Here is a 19,230-nt window from a genome sequence, read left to right on the forward strand (position 1 = left end):
ACCAAAAATTATTTTTCGAAATTGTTTTACCAGATTATAAAGTTAATAGTGCTCTTTCATATAAGATTAATTTTTTTTGGACTTACCCCACACTTTAAAGAAAAAACTAAACAAATTGATAGGAGTGAAAGGGGTTGCATCTTAAACTTTCTTAGTCGTCGTATATAAAAAAGATTTTTACAAATTTTTGCGTAAGTAAATCTTTATTGTCTCTTCATTTATACTATGTGTAGTTTGAGGCATACAATTGGTAGTAAAAATGTTACTGAAAAATATCTATAGTTTTGTGTAGAAAAGTAAATGTAATACATAAATTTCTTGTTGTATCTAGATATCGAAATATCTAGTTTACCATACTCTTTGTTAACAGTTGACAATGCTTTTAAAAATAAAACCAAAGAGAAGCCGTTAGATTACTTTTTAGGCATACGTCGCAGAATTCTGTCTCTTTTGTGTAGACTTCTCAATGCTCAACCATCCAGCATGGTGTAATACGGGAACAGATGGTATGCGTAGTGCAGTTGGTGTTGTTAAATATGGCAAGAAAAGCATTAGAACGCAAACGCAGCAGAAACTTTTCATGTGATAATTTATAATATCAACACGCTGTTCCACTAATTACAGATTAAGGTGAATGCTAGCGACCCATTTGAATTTATTGCGTAAATTTTGACCAACAGCGGTGATTAACGACCCAAACATGCCTCTGTGAGTTTGTTCTGTACAATGTGTAACAACCAGGACAGCGACAGGTTTTCACATTTTGTCAAATTGCTTTTAAATCCTCGTAAATCAAATCAAAAAGAAGCGTAACTTCGACAAAAATGGCTCTCATAAAAATAGGAGAGTTCTGTATTATTGATAAGGGTCAAAAACTTGATTAAGATTTAAGGAAGAAACTAAACAAAAAAATTTAGACATACCGTCCTGGACTCCTTTACACCATTTTAAATGAACGTTAGCGGAACAAAAATGTAAAATATGAATAAAAGACATATAAAAAGAATATATAGACTATAGAGTAAAATATGTTTAACAGGAAAGGCACCGCCCTCTTGTTAGTTATCATGCACCCGCGCTTGAAAGTTTGTGGGTGGCAAATGCACAAGAATGAAATATCGTTGACATAGTCATAGACTATATACTTTCCAGTAAACAAATACATTCAATCCCGCGCTCATAGCTGTTGGAATCCGAGTGGCTTGTAACTTGTACATGCTATGTTTGATAACATAAGTAGGAGATTGGACAGAGAAATGTATGGAAATACTATAGTTTAGCTAAAGTTAAACTCACCTGAAAAAAAACAAAACTCTCTTTTTCTGTTAGTCGAAATCATGCAAAACTGGATTCTTTGCTTCCAAATCTATATAAACTTTTACAAACAAGGTTATGTTCACTATTGGCGTATAGGGGAAGGGGATGTTGGGATTGGGCGACATGTTGTCGCTTATCACTAAACGGTTTCATGCAAAACAATTATTTCAACGGATCGGCAAACATTGTTCGAATGTATAACTATGAGACGGTTGCGCATTTAAAGGATTTTGTTGTTATACTAACTCAAGTTCAATTTTATGCAGTTTATTTTGAATTTACTTAAAAGTTATCCGCTAACATAAAAGATAAGCTTCTGAAATCTGTTGTTCGTTTTTCCTGTACCAACAATGACAAAATTTTATTTACGAGTCAAATTTGACCTGACTTACAGTTAAACATTCGTGACAAATCTTGCTAAAACAATTTTAAAACTTTTGGCATGCTACAGTATAAGTTACTGTATTGCATGTAATGATTGCTTTGCGAAGAGAAAGGTTCGATTCCAGTTTATTTGTTTGTATTTATCCCTTTAGGGATTTTGGATCGGTTTGGTTGCTGAATTCGACCATTTAAATCTTCCTTCTTCGAAACATTTTAACTGAAACCTGTTGAAATGTTTCCGTTCGAGATCCAAGTGGAACATTTCCTCTTCGAACACGCAACGGACAAGAAGTTTCCAGCATTGAGGACATTCGAATAGTCTCTCTTCATAGTTTTTATATAGATAAAAATTTTAAGTAAAAACAAAATTGCAAAGTATGAAAAAACTGCTCGGTCACCTAAAATTGAAAAGATTGACAAGAAATTATGCAGAAAATAACGGACGTATTGCAAGACAAAATATGCAAGCGCATCATCATTGACTGAAGCGCAACTGGAACTTGTAACTTGTGGAACTTATATGAAATTCGTAGGCTACAGTATTTCATTCGTTAACGTTTATTTATTTTCTTACAGAGTAAAGTCTTCTGCACGACTTAAACTCATGAATTACACTTAATTCTCAGGACATCGTTTTACAAAATTGTCTGTTTTATGGTGATTACCCTTTCCTCCAAGTCCGTTTTTTGTCTGCGATTGTCCCTTTTGGGCTTCCATATTCCAGTGTTGTAATGACTCGAGTCACGTTTTTAAATTACTTGACTTGACTCGAGTCAATGCTTGAAATGCCTCGACTCGAGTCTCGGAAAGTAACTTGAAGCAATTCTAATTCTTAGATGTTAATTTATCGACCAACTGAATTACAGACATCTGATTTTGTTGCGAACGATCGGTTAAAGATACAGCCAATGACATGACTTGATTTGACTTACATTACAACTTACTTTAACTTAACTTGACTTGACTTGATCCAATTAGTAATTTGACTTGGCTCGAGTCTTAAACAAATGACTTGGTTACAGCACTTCCATTTTTTGTAAGGTTGAAGATAATATATAATTCGAGCCCGAGGACTCCTAAACCCATATCCAGGAATATCCGAAAAATGTTCACAGAAGCCAGCAACGAATTTATTTTGCACACCGCCGATACGTGATAAAGATCTGTTGTCACAGCACATAGTGTGAAATCACTTGTAACGATATTTGAAACATATTTATAACTTAAAAGCAAAAACTAAAAATAACTGCTCGTATTTTTATAACGCGATGAAATTATAAATATTTAAATATTCAGCACAACACATAAAGCTGAATTGTTCTAAATGCAGGCGTATAATATACAACGTGGTTAAACCATACGTTAAACTGTAGCAGTGTAGCATAAAAGAGTTGCGTCGAATTCGTTTCATAGTACCACAGTAACCACCATCAAACATGGACTTGCAAAAAAGATGTCTCATCAAAAGAGTCGATTTTTCGCATGAGGAGAAAGCAAGCATGGACGGACGAGCTCTTGTCCTTTCAATCCTAGCCACTTGTTGGCAACTAAATTATAGGAATTCAAGTACAGTAGTTTAGTTTATCTTAGTTTAGTTTAATTTGAGTATTCAGGGGTATTTCGTAGCTAAGGTATTTCGTCGCTCCCCCACATATTTGAAAATTAAAATAAAAGGATGGACAAATATACGCGTGTATGTTTCGTTTAAGTTTGAAGAACTTTTGTTTTAATCAACGTTTTGAGCATATAATGACATTTTAGCTGCGTTCCAAAGTTTTGTACAGTAGTTCTTAGCGAGGTGTTTATGCTTGAAAACTATGCAATATGTTAGAATTAGATTACCAGTTTTTTAGAAATATATGTATGTATTTAAACGGGATTATGGAACAGATGTTATGCATATGTGTTTGAAAAATCTAAAGTGCTTAATTCCGCTTCAAACACCGTCATAAGGCTGCAAATAGATAAACAGTTTTGCGTCCAAACTGGAATTTTCAACGTGTTAAACAATTAAATAAATTTCGGTTTGACATTGTATCACTTGACGACATGTTTCCTCAGTCGGGCAAAATTACCGAAGTTCGATCTTCGTGTAAGAATTCGTGTAATAAAAAATAAAACGCCTTTAGTCTCAAAATTAGACATAATCTTTGGAAACTGCAAAGTTTTTAATGCTTTCGACATCTTATTTATCAAAGTTAAATACAACGTAGACGTTAGTTGTCCATTATAGAGGAGGAATCAACGCACTTATTACACAAAGAGTGGACTGCAAAGCGCGCTGTCAAAGACATTTCGTTGACTGAACTGCGGTTTGGAAATTCGCATGCTGAACTGCCCACGGGAATGGGATTTCGCAAGTATTGTATTGGTCGTGGAAAAGAAATTGTGTCATGTCAAGTTTTGCTAAGTGTTTTGTAATACAACAAAATACAAGCTTAAAAACTTTTGTGACAATTTACATGGTTTTTATTCTCTACATACAGAAACATTTGATATTAGTTTTTTCCGTTACAGAAGCAACGTAAATTAAGCATTGGAAATTAGAGATATTCAGAATTTTCATATGCCCATACTTGTGGGCTGGTTAAATGCTGAATATTATAGGCCTAAATGATACAATATGTTACGTTGTTTCCTATTGGTTTGTCATGCCTTTGTATTTTCTGCCTTCGGCCAGAAGCACTGATGAATGTGAATTTGCTCGTTGTCGAACAAGTGAACATTCTACCGATACCAGTACTGATGGTAGACGTGCCTTGTCTTTTGCCGAATGCAATACAACCTGGTGAACTGCAGGTTTCTTCGAACCAGCAATAAAAAAAGGCCGGCAACATTTGGCGAGCACGGCAGGACCTGCAGTTCTAAAACATGTATAAAGAAAGTGATCTGGACCAAGGTTTATCCTCGATGAATTTGTTTATCCTCCTCCGAAGTTTGAACTTGGAAAAAGTTTTAGCTCGTTTTTATCCACGTTTGAAAGCTTCTGCGACAGTGTGGACGCAACAACAGCTGCTCGAAAACATGCTTTTATGGTGAGTTTACCGGAAGAAGTTAAGTTGGAAATGAAATGCAGTGGCGCAGAAGTAGGTACTTTGAATTATGAAGAACTAAAATCCAAAGCTGAGGAAGTTGCTTGTTGCTCATTTCGATGTAACAAGACCAAATAACAGCTTATACAAAGAAACCCAAGCTCTAGGTGAAACGAATCGAAGTTATGTCAACACCCTTGTCAATTTGGGAGCAATTGCATACCCGAAACCGGAAGATGAAGGTACGAAGAATGACGTTTTGTATAACACTTTGATAGCTGGACTGCGTAACAAACATGAAGCAGAAAGGCTGGTCATGTGCAACATGGAGGTACAGTGTCCAAAGTTTCTAGATGCTGTCAAAATCTATTAATGATGGAACCTGCGCATGTTCAACAACACGTTTCCACAATACAACCAATAAATCAAAGTCCCATCAGCTTGCGTAGAAATGAAACAAATGATCCAGGATCTGCTGCAGGAAGTTGACACCTTTCGTGAGTCGCTATCGGAGATATCGCGGACGTCTTATCATAACCACAATCATCCCTTTCGCCCACGGGAATCACGACGTTTTTGTTGCGGAGAACTTGTCGGAGTCTTGCATTCTGGGTTCGGATTTTCTTCAAGACCATGGTTGCATCGTTGACTATGATGTAATGACATTCAAGGCTGGTGGAGGAACATTACTGCTATTGAGAGAACCAGGTATTTTGCACAGTTCCACGATTGCATTAGTTGAGTCACTGCTTATCCCGGCGTTTACTGAGGTTGTGCTGCCCTGTAATGTTAAACGCCCGACAAAATCCAAGTCTAACGACGTTTTTATACAGAGATCTGCATGCCTATACTAGACAAAAAATTTTGGGCGCAAAATACGTAACAAAAACCAAGGACAATTTGGTGCCAGTTAGACTCGCCAATTTTACGAATAAAAGCATACGCATGCCGGCTGGGACGACTGTTGCAGATTCAATGCCAATTATTGGAGAAAATGTTTCGTACATTAATACCTATTCGTTATGCTGTATACCGGAAGAGGTTAACGAGCCAACAACCGAGAATGACGTGTCGTGTAGAGGGCAAACTGCTTTTTCGCCATCTAAACGTGATTTTGGCAAAATCAATATCCTTACCCTCAGTATTGACACAGGAGACGCCGCACCGATACGCCAACATCCGAGAAAAATGTCGGAAGAAAACAAATAACTTGCTAAATGATATGTTAAATGATAACATTATTAGTCACTCACAGTCGCCTTCGTTTAGCCCAGTTGTGTTTGGTAAAAAAGAAGGACAGCAATGTAAGGTTTTGCGTTGACTAGAGGGCTGTCAACGATTGCATAAAAGAAGCACAGTTTCCTTTGCCACGGACCGATGACAGTTTTAACCAACTTTCGGAGTGCAAATATTTCACAACACTGCACCTTAAATCTGGTTCCTGGCAAATACCGAGGAGTGAAGATGACCGTTAAAAGACAGTGTTTACGTGTCATCGAGAGTTATTCAGTTTTAATGTTATGTCTTTTAGACTAGCCAACGCACCTGTCACGTTTCAGCACTTAATGCGGATAGTGCTCGATGGGATTGAATGGAATGGTGCTTTGGCGTACCTGGATGACATCATCATAAATGCCCGCACCTTTCAAGATCATCTGCACAAGTTGGACGACGTACTTTCTCGACTAATCGCAGGTGGCCTCAAACGTAAACCGTCTAAATGCAATTTGTTCAAAGAAGAAGTTAGATTCTTGGGTCATGTGGTTTCAAAATCTGGTGTATCCTGCGATTCGGAAAAAAATCTCTGCGGTCTCCAATTGGCCTGTGCCCTCTTCGATAAAGGATGTAAGGCAGTTTTTGCGACTCGCATCATAGGTCTTACTATCGCAAGTTTATCAAAGATTTTGCCAAAATTGCGGCCCCACTGTACTATTTGACGGAAGTCTCTAAAACAGTTCTTTTGGAATGGTAAATGTTTACACTCATTCAACTTGTTGAAAGACGCACTCGTAAGAAACCCGGTAATGAAATACCCGGACTTTACGCAGCCGTTCATCCTCGATACAAATGCTTTAAATTCTTCTCTTGGCTGTGTTTTCACAGATGGTAGATGGTGAAGAGCATCCAGTTTCATACGCCTAACAATCGATCCCTAACAAATTACTCCACCTCGAGGAAGGAACTCCTGGCTATTGTTTATGGGGTGCAGAAATTTCATTGTTATCTCGGCACACATTTTCTTCTTCGCATAGACCACGCCTCGTGGCTATGGACAGCAAAAGAAACGTTACGGTGGCTATGGACAGCAAAAGAAACGTATGGTCAACGTGCGCGCTAGTTTCAGATATTGACTGATTGTGATTTTAAATTAATACATCGCTCTGGACCAAAGCACTCCAATGCAGACGCACTTAGTAGAAGGCCACAGAGCAGCAAAATGAGTGATTCAAATAGCGTCAAATCGAATCTTTACAAGTTTCTGTTTGAAGTTGCCGAAAACTTTTAAACCGGTAAGACCTCGACAGAAAGTGTTTTAAGTATTGATCTTCGTGAGGGTTTTGGTTGGACTCCTGATCAAATTTCACATGCTCAAACGTCCGACGAACATCTTTTCGTAGTACTAGGTTGGATTAGAGTCGGCACAAGCCCCCTTTTAAGAAAATCAAGAAATTGAACAGTGAGTTTCGACATTACTGGTCTTTGTTTGGAGAGTTTTTTTTAATACACCAGTGCTTGTACCGCAGTCTAGAAGACACATTGGAAGGAAAACGCCTTCAGTTACTGGTTCCTAAAGAAATGCCTCCCAGAGTCCTGAAAGAGCTACATGACGCATCACATTTAGGAGGACAAATGGGTGTCGACAGAAAAACTGAAAGAGTTTCAAAATGATTCCACTGGCCACGCTGGAAAACGGATGTCCGTGAATATTGTGAGAGTTGCACACTCTGTGATTTACGTAAAGCTCCTTCTACAACACCAAGAGCGCCATTGGTACCTTCTGAAGAGTTGAAGCCGATGCAAAGAATAGAGATTGACGGAGGACTCCCAGTGATACATTTAGGTAATCGTTACATACTGGTAGCCACTGATATGTAATCTAAATACATGCAGGCTTGGTCAATGGCCTCACAAACAGCCCAAGAAACGGCAATTGTTCTCTATCGTAATTCGATGACGACTTATGGCAGGGGTGGGCAACATACGGCCCGCGGGCCGGTACCGGCCCCCGACGGGATTTTGAACGGCCCGCAGACAGTTCAGCAGTTCAGTTTAGCAGTTCAGTTTTGATTTCAGCAGCTATTGAAGTACATTATTCATTAATAAATTCATTAAATACTGTTTTTGGTCGCTATGCTTAAAACTTAAAGTTTACATTAAATACGATTTATTCCTTGCATAGGTGGATAAATACACGATTAATGTATCGATTCAGGAATCCGGCCCGCCAAGTACTTTATTTTCTCATATCAGGCCCGCCGACCGAAAAAGTTGCCCGCCCCTGACTTATGGTGTTCCAGAGCGTATTAACAGTGACCCAGGAGGAAACTTTGAGAGCCAGTTGTTGTAAGAGCTTATTGATCTTCTCGGCTGCAAGAAATCAAGAACCACAGCATACCACTATTCTAGGAACGGCGCGGTTGAAAGGGCCAACAGAACAATCCCTTCCATCATGCAGAACTATGTCTAGTGCGATTCACTATCCTGGGAAAAATCACTCTTCTCAATTTGTGCGACCTATAACGCCACTCGTCACGAAGAAGCAGATGTTTCTCATCATTTCCTTTTGAAGAGAATTGAGGTTACCAGCAGATTTGATGACTGGACAGCCTTCAAGTCATCCATCATCGTCGGCAATGTTCGGTTTAACAGACCACATGCGGCTTGTCCACGAAGTCGTGAAAACAAGACTCCACCAACGTCGGCAATCCATGAAAGCACGTTACGACGAGTCGGCGTCGAGACAAGCAGTGTTTAAAAAAGGAAACAAGACCATGCTGCGAAACAATGTCATATCAAAAGATGAAAAGGGAAAGTTTCACCTCCCTTATTCAGGTCCCTATCGGAAGTTGTTGAGGTTTTGCCGCCCGTAAATTATCTCATTCGCAATCAGGAAACGGACGTGTTAAGGGCACATTTTAACAGGCTAAAGCTAAGCAGAGGAGACCATCATACAGGGATGCCTTCCTATAGTCAAGCTAGTCGCCCAGAAGATGTCCCCCAGCAATTGGACATGCCCTTGACTGTGGTACTACGACACCTTATCGAAAGACACTTTATCGAAAGACACTTTATCGAACGACACCTGATCGAAACGACAGCTGATCGAAAGACACTTTATCGAACGACAGTTAATCGAGCCGACAGTTGATCGAACGACACTTTATCGAAACGACAGCTGATCGAACGACACTTTATCGAACCGATAGTTAATCAAAACGACAGTTGATCGAACGACACTTTATCGAACCGACAGTTCAAGCAAGATTTTTGCGTGTTTCTCAAACATTGAAACAATGAGCCATTGTGATGTGCGGTCTTTGTAATGGTGTGCATTAATGAATTGTGATGTATATATCATAAAGTTGACGATTTATATTTTATATTTGTATCATAAAGTGTTCGATTTCGCATGGCGGCCGGCCCGCCCACATATTAATAAGATATCACAAGAATACGCACGAGAATTACTAAGTACGAGAGTAACCTAGAAACCTATGCGTCGTAGACTGATGAGATTATTACAGGTTAGTAGAAACATCATCTGGCTTCCTGTATATATCATAATTGTAAAACTAAAGAAAGTGAATTTAGTGTAAATTAGGTATTTCTAAAAGTGACACATTTTTATAAATTCTTCTTGTTACGCCGCGCCCCCGCTGTGAAAAGAGAACGAAAAAGAATAGTTAGTCAAGTTATTGGTGCGTAAATGAGTAATACGTTTCAATGCGGAGAGAGAGCAAAATTATATAAATATCACAATATCTCAAAAATTACAAAATCCAACTTTATCAAACAAACATGGACAGATAGCTGAACATCACAATGACCCATTGTTTCAATGTTTGAGAAACACGCAAAAATCTTGCTTGAACTGTCGGTTGGATAAAGTGTCGTTCGATCAACTGTCGTTTTGATTAACTGTCGGTTCGATAAAGTGTCGTTTGATCAACTTTCGGTTCGATAAAGTGTCGTTCGATCAACTGTCGTTTCGATCAGGAGTCGTTTCGATCAGGTGTCGTTCGATTAAGTGTCTTTCGATAAAGTGTCGTTCGATTAAGTGTCGTTCGATAAAGTGTCTTTCGATAAGGTGTCGCGTCACGCTTGACTGTAGCTAACTTGTTTAATAACCGATCAAATGCAAATCGCGACGAGAGTAACAATTTTAATAACGTAAGTAGCTCCCGAACTAACGGTCGACTTCGCCGAAGCCCATGTCGCCCTATACGTTATCCAGACGTCGAAACGTATTAATTTTTTATTTGTGTAATGCTTAATTTTATGTCTGAGTACTTTCCTATGATTTGCGTTTTAAATATCACAGTTTCAAGTATGATTGTACTTTATTTCGTTTAAATACGGCTTATTTTAGCTATTAATCTCACATTTTTATATCTTTTCTAGGGCTATTGCAATGTAGCGTGATTTCTAACCCACCATATTGTCATCATATGTTTATATTTCTTTTATAACAAGTTAGTTTTAATTTTTCTGTGATTTGTAATGTAATGTTTGTGTTTACATTATCTGTATAGAAATGCTGTACCTTGATTTTGTTTTTTTTATTATTGGTGTGATATTCATAGTTTCTGCATGTCACTAGTGCACCATTTTGCTGTGTGTAAAGAATCGTTTTTGTAAACCTTTGTTACGTGGCCCGCTATAGTATACGTAATCGAAAGAGTTCCCTTAAAAATTCACAAATTCATCTGGGTAACTAACGTAATGTCTGTTGCTTCTTGAATACTTTGTAGTTTATCGTTGTATTTACCATATGCTTAGCTTATAATCAGTTACGCTAATTGATGTTGAAGCAATGTCGAAGCGAAATTTATTGGAGGGGGAGGAGTGTTACGTTGTTTTCTACTTGGTTTGTCATGCCTTTGTATTTTCTGCCTTCGGCCAGAAGCACTGATAAATGTGATTTAGCCTTGCCCGTTGTCGAACGAGTGATCCTTCTACCGATACCTGTACTGCGGTGTAGACCTGCCTAGTGTTTACAGTTTTGAAGTACAATCTTATAGTTAACTGCAGGTATCTTTGCGAAGCAGCAATAAGAAAGGCCGGTAACAAATATACTTGGTATTAAAAATAGGCAATCTCATAGGAGGGGAAGGCGACAGTTAATAACGTCTGATGGACAAAGGTAAAAATTCATTAAGGTTATTTCAACTGTTCAACCGGATGGTGCCTTAACTTAGTGATACATTTCCTTAAGTTAGAATGTTAGATGGTCATTCTGTAACATCATTCCAGCAATCATATTGTTTCTCTAAATAAGCAGTTTGACTTTACGTAAGCGTTTAAAAATGTAACTGCAAGAACAACTTATTTAGGTTACGGTAAACATTGTACCGGAACACTTGCAAAGCATAAAATGGTTCCCTCCAATTTTTTTCTACCTACACTCCTGCTCGTAATCAATTCAATCTCCAACTCCGACAAAATGCAATGTCTTAAAATTTAACTTACTCCATTTTGTTCCTATAACTACGGGGCAGCCAGCGTGCATTGTGCTTTCATCCACTTTTCCTGCACGATTAAGATTAAACCAGAAAACGGCACTTCCTTTGATAGGTTCAGCAGCAACTCCGGCTTTTGTAAAAGCAGTACTCCCACCATAAGCAACGTCACTCAACTGCAACAAATTAAGCCCAAGGTATTGTAAAACACGTAAAGTTTTACTAACATGAAGCAGATTTATATGGGCATAGAAGTATACATACAAGTATATAGAACAAAATAGGATTAATGAGTTTTAGCAACAAATGTTTAGAAGTTCTTGAAGTACCAACGCCTAAACAATAAAATTTTAAGGCGTCTACTAGCAACACTTTAGTAACCGGTTGGCGCAAAGCGGCCAAATCCCACCAATGGGTTTATCTTGAGGAGGCAACAACTACATATATTATATCACAAAGAGCATAAAACGACCAAACAACCAAACAGCAAACAAGATTTGATCTCGCTAAGCTAAAGTATCATCTATATTATATTGCTCATTTGTGAAGCAACTACCAACCTTACAACGTAGCCTTAAAGATAAATTTGATTCCGTTATACGCTTTACGTGAGGTTGCTGTGACCTATTCACGAAATATTTAATACATTGCTTTCAATAGCTACCAAAAAACAACTTGTAAAGTATTTGGTGTATTCTGTGCAACTGACGTTCACTAAAAAAGTTAAGCTTCCCTAAACGTTTAAAAGGGTTCGACAAGTAAGAAACAAGTGTACAACCGGTTAACAATCAAAGAATTGTCCAATAACTGCGCAACAACTTGTGGACTATAGAACAGTTAACTATATGGGCGCATTCATCGTCGAAGATGGACGGCAAATAAAATGGGAAAAGTTCAATGGAAAATACTTTTTATACACAGAATTATTCTTTATCCGCCAATTTATTTATCCAATAGATACCAAGCTTTTTTATCCGCAAGTGTTTTAGTTATCTCTTTCTTTTACCTATATACGTATAACTGGCGGGCTTGCAAGCTGGCATAATCACTGCATGGTAGGCTTTTCAAAATTGAAAAACGTCGAAGTCGAATAGAGAGTTTCTTGTTCAGCCCTTCAGAAAAGCTAAGCATATCGGTATGGTAACTGGTTTGTCACACGTAACAGCTAGCCAGAAAAACGCAAACCATATTCAACTTGTCTTGTATGTGTGTAGAATGCGAACCAACATAGTGGGTCATTGTAGAACGTTGCCAGCAGTATTTGTGGTAATACACAAGCAATAAATATTCTAAGGCATTTTGTGATAGTAAATATGTCAAAAGTATCAGAGGAAGGCAGCAGAAACTTTTGACAAACTTCAAGCATTAACAGACTGCTGAAAAACAATACATGCTAAAATAATTATGCTTTCGGTTACTCTCGCTGTGTTACGTAGATTTTGCCTGAAAGTATTAGTAATTAACGACCTAAATATGGCCTTGTGACCTTTTTTGGTATCATGTGTGAAAACCACGACAGTGAAGGGATAGTTTTTCACATTCAGGAAACTTTTTAAAATGCTACTAATCAAGACAAAACTGTACAAAAATGACAAAACAAACGATTCTTAGGATGGCAGGAGGGTTACATTTTATTTACAGCTGCTATAAATAAATTGCTATAAATTGCTGAATTCTTTTGTTTGGTATCGCCTGAAAGTGCCACTCTTAATTCACGAAAATGATAAAATTGAAACTTCAAACCCCTGTCATCCAACCAACAATCGAAACAGCCAACCCAACAAACTACAATGGCAATAGCCTCTGCAATAGCCAAACAAACTAGGAAAAAATTCTCTCGACTTTCAGGGCCCATGCCAGCAGGCAGTCATAAATTTTGTCGTATGTTTTGGAGCAAAGTAATAAACTTGCTCTTATTTGTTTTTTCATATTCGTCTTGAATAGCTACTCTACTCTGGCAAAGATTTAATCATGTTTAACATTTGTTTTAAAATTGGTAATTGCAATATCGCTATACGGGATAAAGAATGTATGTGTCAAAAGGCATTAGAAAAGACATAGAAAACATTTACTTGTGTAACTAGTTATTACAAGTAAAGTTATGTAAGAAGTTAGTAAGACTGATATCTAATCGAGTCAATAAATTCTACATTATAACCGCAATTACAATTTTTAAATTAGAATCTCATAACAAGTTCTCTCAAGCAGCAAAACGCAAGCCTGTCCAACTTTAAATAGCAATTAAAACTCTGAAAATTGTACACTCGAATTAAGAGAAATATTTAACTTGCGGAAAAGCTTTCACTGGTAACCAATAACGTAGCCACGTTTATTAGGCCGTACGATTTAATTAAATCTTAAATAGCCATATAGGTTAATATTTTCCAAAAATTCAGATACAACTTTGCCCACTTTGATGGCAAATAAATCTCGCACATGGGCTACACGCCAGTAAAGCACAACTTTTATACGATTGTACTTTCAAGATAAAGCCGTTTTTGGTCTGTTGTGTGTAAATTTCAAATTAAATTTCTGTATTTGTTATAAGTTAGCTTTCGCTAGATCGTATAAACACCTGGTTTCTGAAGCCTCTTGTGAAAACGCTATACCGATTAAAAACAATGCTATACTGTACTTACATAAATGAGAACAGTGGCAATTCTCGGAAAAAAAGGCGGATTTTCCTTCTGCAAAGATGAATTAACAGTCAGCAAGATTTTTTTAAAAATGACATAAAATTGAAATTAGAAGTTATGGGTTGGAAGTAACTTTTTACGAAATAAAAACTCTAATAAAAAATGATAGCGATCACTTTACTCTCAATGTGGTTTTATCTTACTTCTGTAGAATCGAGATGTGGTTCGTATTGTCCACCCATCCCATAATTGGCAACCTAAAACATGGAACTACGTTTTGAAATCTTTTAAATTAAATTAGCTGTTAAATCAAATTTTAACATAATTTAAAAAGATTTAGTAAATTTGGAGGTTATTGCTTCCATTTATATCAAATATCTATATGAAGTATTATGGTAAACCTGAAGCAATTCCGCAGTTTCCATTGATAATCCAGAAACGTCTGATATTCTCTGAGATATCCTAGTAGCAACGCTATCACTGTCAGGTAACCATGCATTTTTACTTATTCTTTGGTCGGAATAGGCACCATTTCTTGTATGAGAAACCCTCGATCTTTCTAGCTGTTTGGGAGCAGTTAACAATACGTTACTTACAAGCGAAAGTGTACATATGCGTAAAAGTCAATAGAAGTTCTGTAAGCAGATGAATTAGATTTGACAGACATTTACCTTTGAAAGACCAAACGCTTTTATTGCGTCCATTTCAGAATTTGAAACAAAGTGATGAAACCGAAGCAGCTGAGGTTCGTGCCAGAGTTCTTCTACCTTGGCAGGCTTCAAAAGAAGTCTTGGATGGTTTCCATTTGTCCATAAATAACACTTCAAACGCTTTAAAACACTCGGTGGCTAAAACAAACGTTAACTCGTAACACAATTAAATATACTTTTATATACAAAATTCAGTCACATACAAACCAAAAATTGTTTTTGGTACACGACACTTATCAAAATCCAGCTTTACAGTAGGCTACTGCGAAAACCTAAAAAGCAGCCGATGAAAACCAACTGTACAAACGTAAATTTACTTAAAGAGGAACTGAAGTCATTTTTTCAACTTGTTTTCTAAAATTGCACAAAAATACGCTCATTCCGAAAATGTAAACGAAATGTATCTTTTTTCGTTACCGAGTTATTGGCAAAACCGTTTTCAAAAACCTGTTTGGGGAGCGGACGCTGTGACGTCACCTAGTTGGTTGGTTTAGAAGCATGGTTCGAGCGCATACAAGATTAATGAAAAATTGCTGTCAGAATTCGGTAAATGTAGTTAGCGCGTCAGACAGTCTTTTTAATACAGTATTTCCTCAGTAATGGATGATTAACTAACTACAAGAGGCGTTTTTAATTAAACAAGTGCTATTTGTATGTGCACTGTGTGACTTTACGAACTATAATTAGGAGCACTCTCTTACTCCACTGTTGGGTCTAGTAGCGCAGAACAGCATAATGCTATAAATTGAGTAGAAGAGGTCCAATAACGAAGCAACATGGTTATGCATTTGACTTTAGGTTTGATCCTACTGTTCTAGCTAGAGGTTACTGTGGCTATATAGCTTCTTTTCACTTCCGCTGTCCTGCTACCTAACTATCAAGTCATTAAGTCAACTTTATTTTTAGTCACTCAGGCAACAGTTATCTTAAACAAAGTATTGTTACATTTGGTAGGACATGAGAGTTTGCATTGATGAACATTATTGAAACGCTTAAAGCCAAATAGTCTAATACAAATGCTGGTGTAACAGCAGTGGTGGGATTCAAATATTTTAACATCCGGTTCTCTCACTAGCAGCATGACATATTGACCCGGGGCCGATATACACTTAGGTCTATACATTCGCTTGTTATCAACCGGTTCGCGGAGGTCATTAAAATTCCAAGAACTGGTTCGCAGGAACCAGTGCAAACCCGCTGAATCCCACCCCTGTGTATCAGGTATATGGTTTCTGAGGACTAGGCTTAGACTACTTAATACTTTTAAGGCCGCAGTGCTTATACAAGAAACACTTGTTTAATTAAAAACCCCTAAAATAATTAGTCAACCATCCATTACTGAGAAAACATTAAAAAGATTGCCCAACGCACTCACTATATTCGCCGAAACGAGTTCTTCAACAGCAATTTTTCATTAATCTTGTATGCGCTTGAACCATGTTTGAAGACCAACCAACTATAGGTGACGTCACAGCGTCCGCTCCCCGCACAGGTTTTTGAAAACGGTTTTGCCAATAACTCGTTAACGAAAAAAGATATAGAAATTTCGTTTATGCATTTTTATCCATAGTTAGAAAAGTATTTTTATCCATTTTTTAGGAAATAAGTCGAAAATGACTTCAGTTCCCCTTTAAAGCTAAAATAGTTGGATTTAGCTAAATCAATCATTTCGAAACCTCACAATATTTTTTCTTGTGTGGCGACATATTTCCATGTATCTCGTTTGATCCTCAGACAATAATTGGATATTTGAAACTGTTTCATTGTTGTGATTCAGAGCATCTCTTTAATATAACAAAGTAGTAACTTTTATCAACAATAATAACTTAAAGAAATTAAGACACGACATAATCTTGCTTGTACGTATACATGGAAGCTTCAAAAGTATACTAATTATTTATGCTTTGTTTGTATATTTAACATACTTGTAGTATTGCAAATTCTTTGCTATTCGTTGGTTTGATTGATCTAGTTGCAACAGTTGCTTCGTTAATTCATATGCTTCCTGCACATTTCCTTGCTGAATTTACAGAAACAAAATAACATTGAACAACCACGCATTTTTAAGCCACGAATACAACAATAGCAATAAAATTTACCTTCATTAAACAAAACGCTAAATGATCCAGAAGATCAAATACTGTGAAAGTTGAATAAGAATTTTTATCCATATTTTGCGCCTCCGTCATCCATAAAACACAGATATTATAATTTTTGCCCAAATAAGCCACTCGTCCGATATAAAAGCAGTCATTTGCATTCAAATGCTGTGTTGCAATAAACCCTGTTCAATTATTGCATAAATAAATGTCATACACTATAATTTGTATTATTCTGCACTGTATAAAATCTATCACATATTTGATGGCAAACTAAAATATTTTTTTTCTTCATCAAATATTATCCATAATTATCGTATAATAAGATGAGAAGATTTTCTAAACGAGTTATAGAGATTTCAAAATAGATTAAAACCCTATCCATAAATTTACTCCAAACAATAACAAATAGTGTGTAATGGAATTTTATTCAACACATGCAATTTAAAGCAAAAGAGTTAAAAAAATTTTATGTTTTGCATGTTAGCTTGTGGTTATACATAACATACAATTTCATAAAATGCAATTATTTACCAAAAAGTTTACACCTGAAGCAATTATTAAAAAATCAAAGTATGTATACCTTTTATAATTCCTTGAGTAAGTTCGTTTATGTCTAACTGATATGTGTCAAGTAATCGAATCAATGCTTTAGAAGCACCTTCCAAATCAGCAAACATAGGAAACTGCTCCGGTTTAAACAAAATTTTATCTAAAAATTCTACAAACGACCATAGTTGTATTGAATAAGTAAAATAATTTTTAATTTAATGCATAATGATACATATCTATAATACACATGCAATATGTTTACACTGCACTTTGCATTCAGATAATTTCGTATATTTACCATGACCCTCATTGATAAGTTGTGCTTCTTGTTGTTCAAAAATAAGACGCTGAATAAGTTTAAATTGATTAATTGGATGACCAAGGTACTGAGACATATTTTGTTTTGCTTTCAACAAGATTTCTTCATTACTTCTAACAAATCTATCAAAAAATACATCCAAGAAATCAGTTGTTATATTGTGCAAGGTGGTTAGATACTTTATGAAGTTTGATTTAAATGCCTTATTTTAGATTAATTATTTTAACTAAAATTCAATCTGACGTTTTTTATGCTTTATACATTATATGAAACTGTAAAAAATAAAGCAGAATCTGAAGCAACTTAATCAAGTTGCGTCAAACAGCTGTTTGATTTAAAGTAATGAATCGAGTCAAGTTAAGTTAACTCATAATCTTCAAAAAGTTTGCTGTGATTACCCCTACATTTTGCATCAAGTTGTTCTCGTTTATTAAGGTGGTCACCCCAAATCAATCCAAGTTGATAATTTCTTTCAGGTAAGTATCCTGAACTTTTCTAAACATTATCTCTGTTTGTTACTCAAGTACTAATTTTTACTTTTGCATATTTCAAAACATAACGCTAATGATTTCGTACATTTTGCCCAAGTCAAGTTAAGCCATTTTGAAATATGTTGTCATGAGTCACCACAACACTGCTGTGTTGATTAAGTACAAGACTTACTAACCACTATTACGATATTAATCTCATTTACAAAACTTACTCTTTCAACTTCTGTAATTTAGTTTCTTGAAAATCAATATATTTGTGAAAAATAGATATGATTTCATTTTCGTGTTTGATCAACTCTTCCATGGCATCAACAGAAGAATACCAGTCACAGGTCCCTGATTCGATCAAAGCAACGGCTGCAAGAATGGCAAAACATCCCCATCTCTCCAAGCAAAAATTTTTCATATTTCATTCAAGGTAATGTAGTAATTTATGTAAAAGTTATCAAGTCAATTACATAAAGTATCCCTAAATCTGCAACATATGAATGTGGTAAAATAAAGTTAGCATGTAAGGAATTTGCAGGTGACACCCATGACTGAACATTTAACAATTATCAACGCATTACCTCAACATCTGGAACAGAGGATAGTCTTAGCATCACCAAAATTATGCAATTATTATTCATCGCTTGAGTTCCGGTTATCAAGCCTGGGCTTATGCTTGCGTTGTCCGATAGATACATTTTTACCATCGAGCGATAGTTTGTTTGTTGTTCTGGTTGGTATTATGATTAGCCTACCTATATAGCCTATAATGCCCATAGCCTTTGTCTGGATTTAGAACTCAATTAAAGGCGAAATTACAAGCTCAACAAACGTATGTACGTTAGAAACGTATGCTTACATTGCTAGAACAGGAGGGAGTTACGGGACTTTGATAATTTTCATCCTCGTCTTTGCACGACTTACCCGGCGATGATTCCTCATTGGTAGTGCCCCGGTTATACCGAGCAAAAGCGTTTGCGCAAGTTCTGATTGTCAAAATCCACTGGACACGAGCAAACGTC

At 36.6% G+C, this 19,230-nt stretch overlaps 1 protein-coding gene and 1 long non-coding RNA gene across 4 annotated transcripts; one reads left to right on the top strand and one right to left on the bottom strand.

Annotated features, from left to right (window-relative positions):
- Positions 1-2,815: 2,815 nt before the first annotated feature.
- Positions 2,816-18,626, bottom strand: LOC143453169 (prolyl 4-hydroxylase subunit alpha-1-like). 3 transcript variants are annotated; one of them, XM_076954343.1, is made up of 12 exons: positions 18,433-18,626; positions 17,709-17,851; positions 17,442-17,579; positions 16,859-17,043; positions 16,685-16,779; positions 16,441-16,543; positions 14,721-14,897; positions 14,451-14,612; positions 14,253-14,306; positions 14,053-14,100; positions 11,424-11,589; positions 2,816-3,248 (listed from the first exon to the last, which is right to left on the bottom strand). In XM_076954343.1, the coding sequence occupies exons 1-12, from the start codon at positions 18,624-18,626 to the stop codon at positions 3,163-3,165; spliced, it is 1,551 nt and encodes a 516-aa protein (XP_076810458.1). In that variant the 3' UTR covers positions 2,816-3,162. The 3 variants fall into 3 exon arrangements, with proteins under 3 accessions (XP_076810458.1, XP_076810460.1, XP_076810459.1); XM_076954345.1 differs by lacking the exon at positions 18,433-18,626 and having other exon boundaries at positions 17,442-17,544; positions 17,709-17,845; XM_076954344.1 differs by lacking the exon at positions 18,433-18,626 and having other exon boundaries at positions 17,442-17,547; positions 17,709-17,845.
- On the top strand, positions 18,054-18,872 carry LOC143453171 (uncharacterized). Its single transcript, XR_013115136.1, has 3 exons — positions 18,054-18,205; positions 18,488-18,638; positions 18,747-18,872. It is a non-coding gene; the product is annotated as an uncharacterized LOC143453171 (long non-coding RNA).
- The last annotated feature ends 358 nt before the right edge of the window (positions 18,873-19,230 follow it).

The sequence above is a fragment of the Clavelina lepadiformis genome, chromosome 4, assembly GCF_947623445.1.
Source record: "Clavelina lepadiformis chromosome 4, kaClaLepa1.1, whole genome shotgun sequence".
NCBI classification, from domain to species: Eukaryota; Metazoa; Chordata; class Ascidiacea; order Aplousobranchia; family Clavelinidae; genus Clavelina; species Clavelina lepadiformis.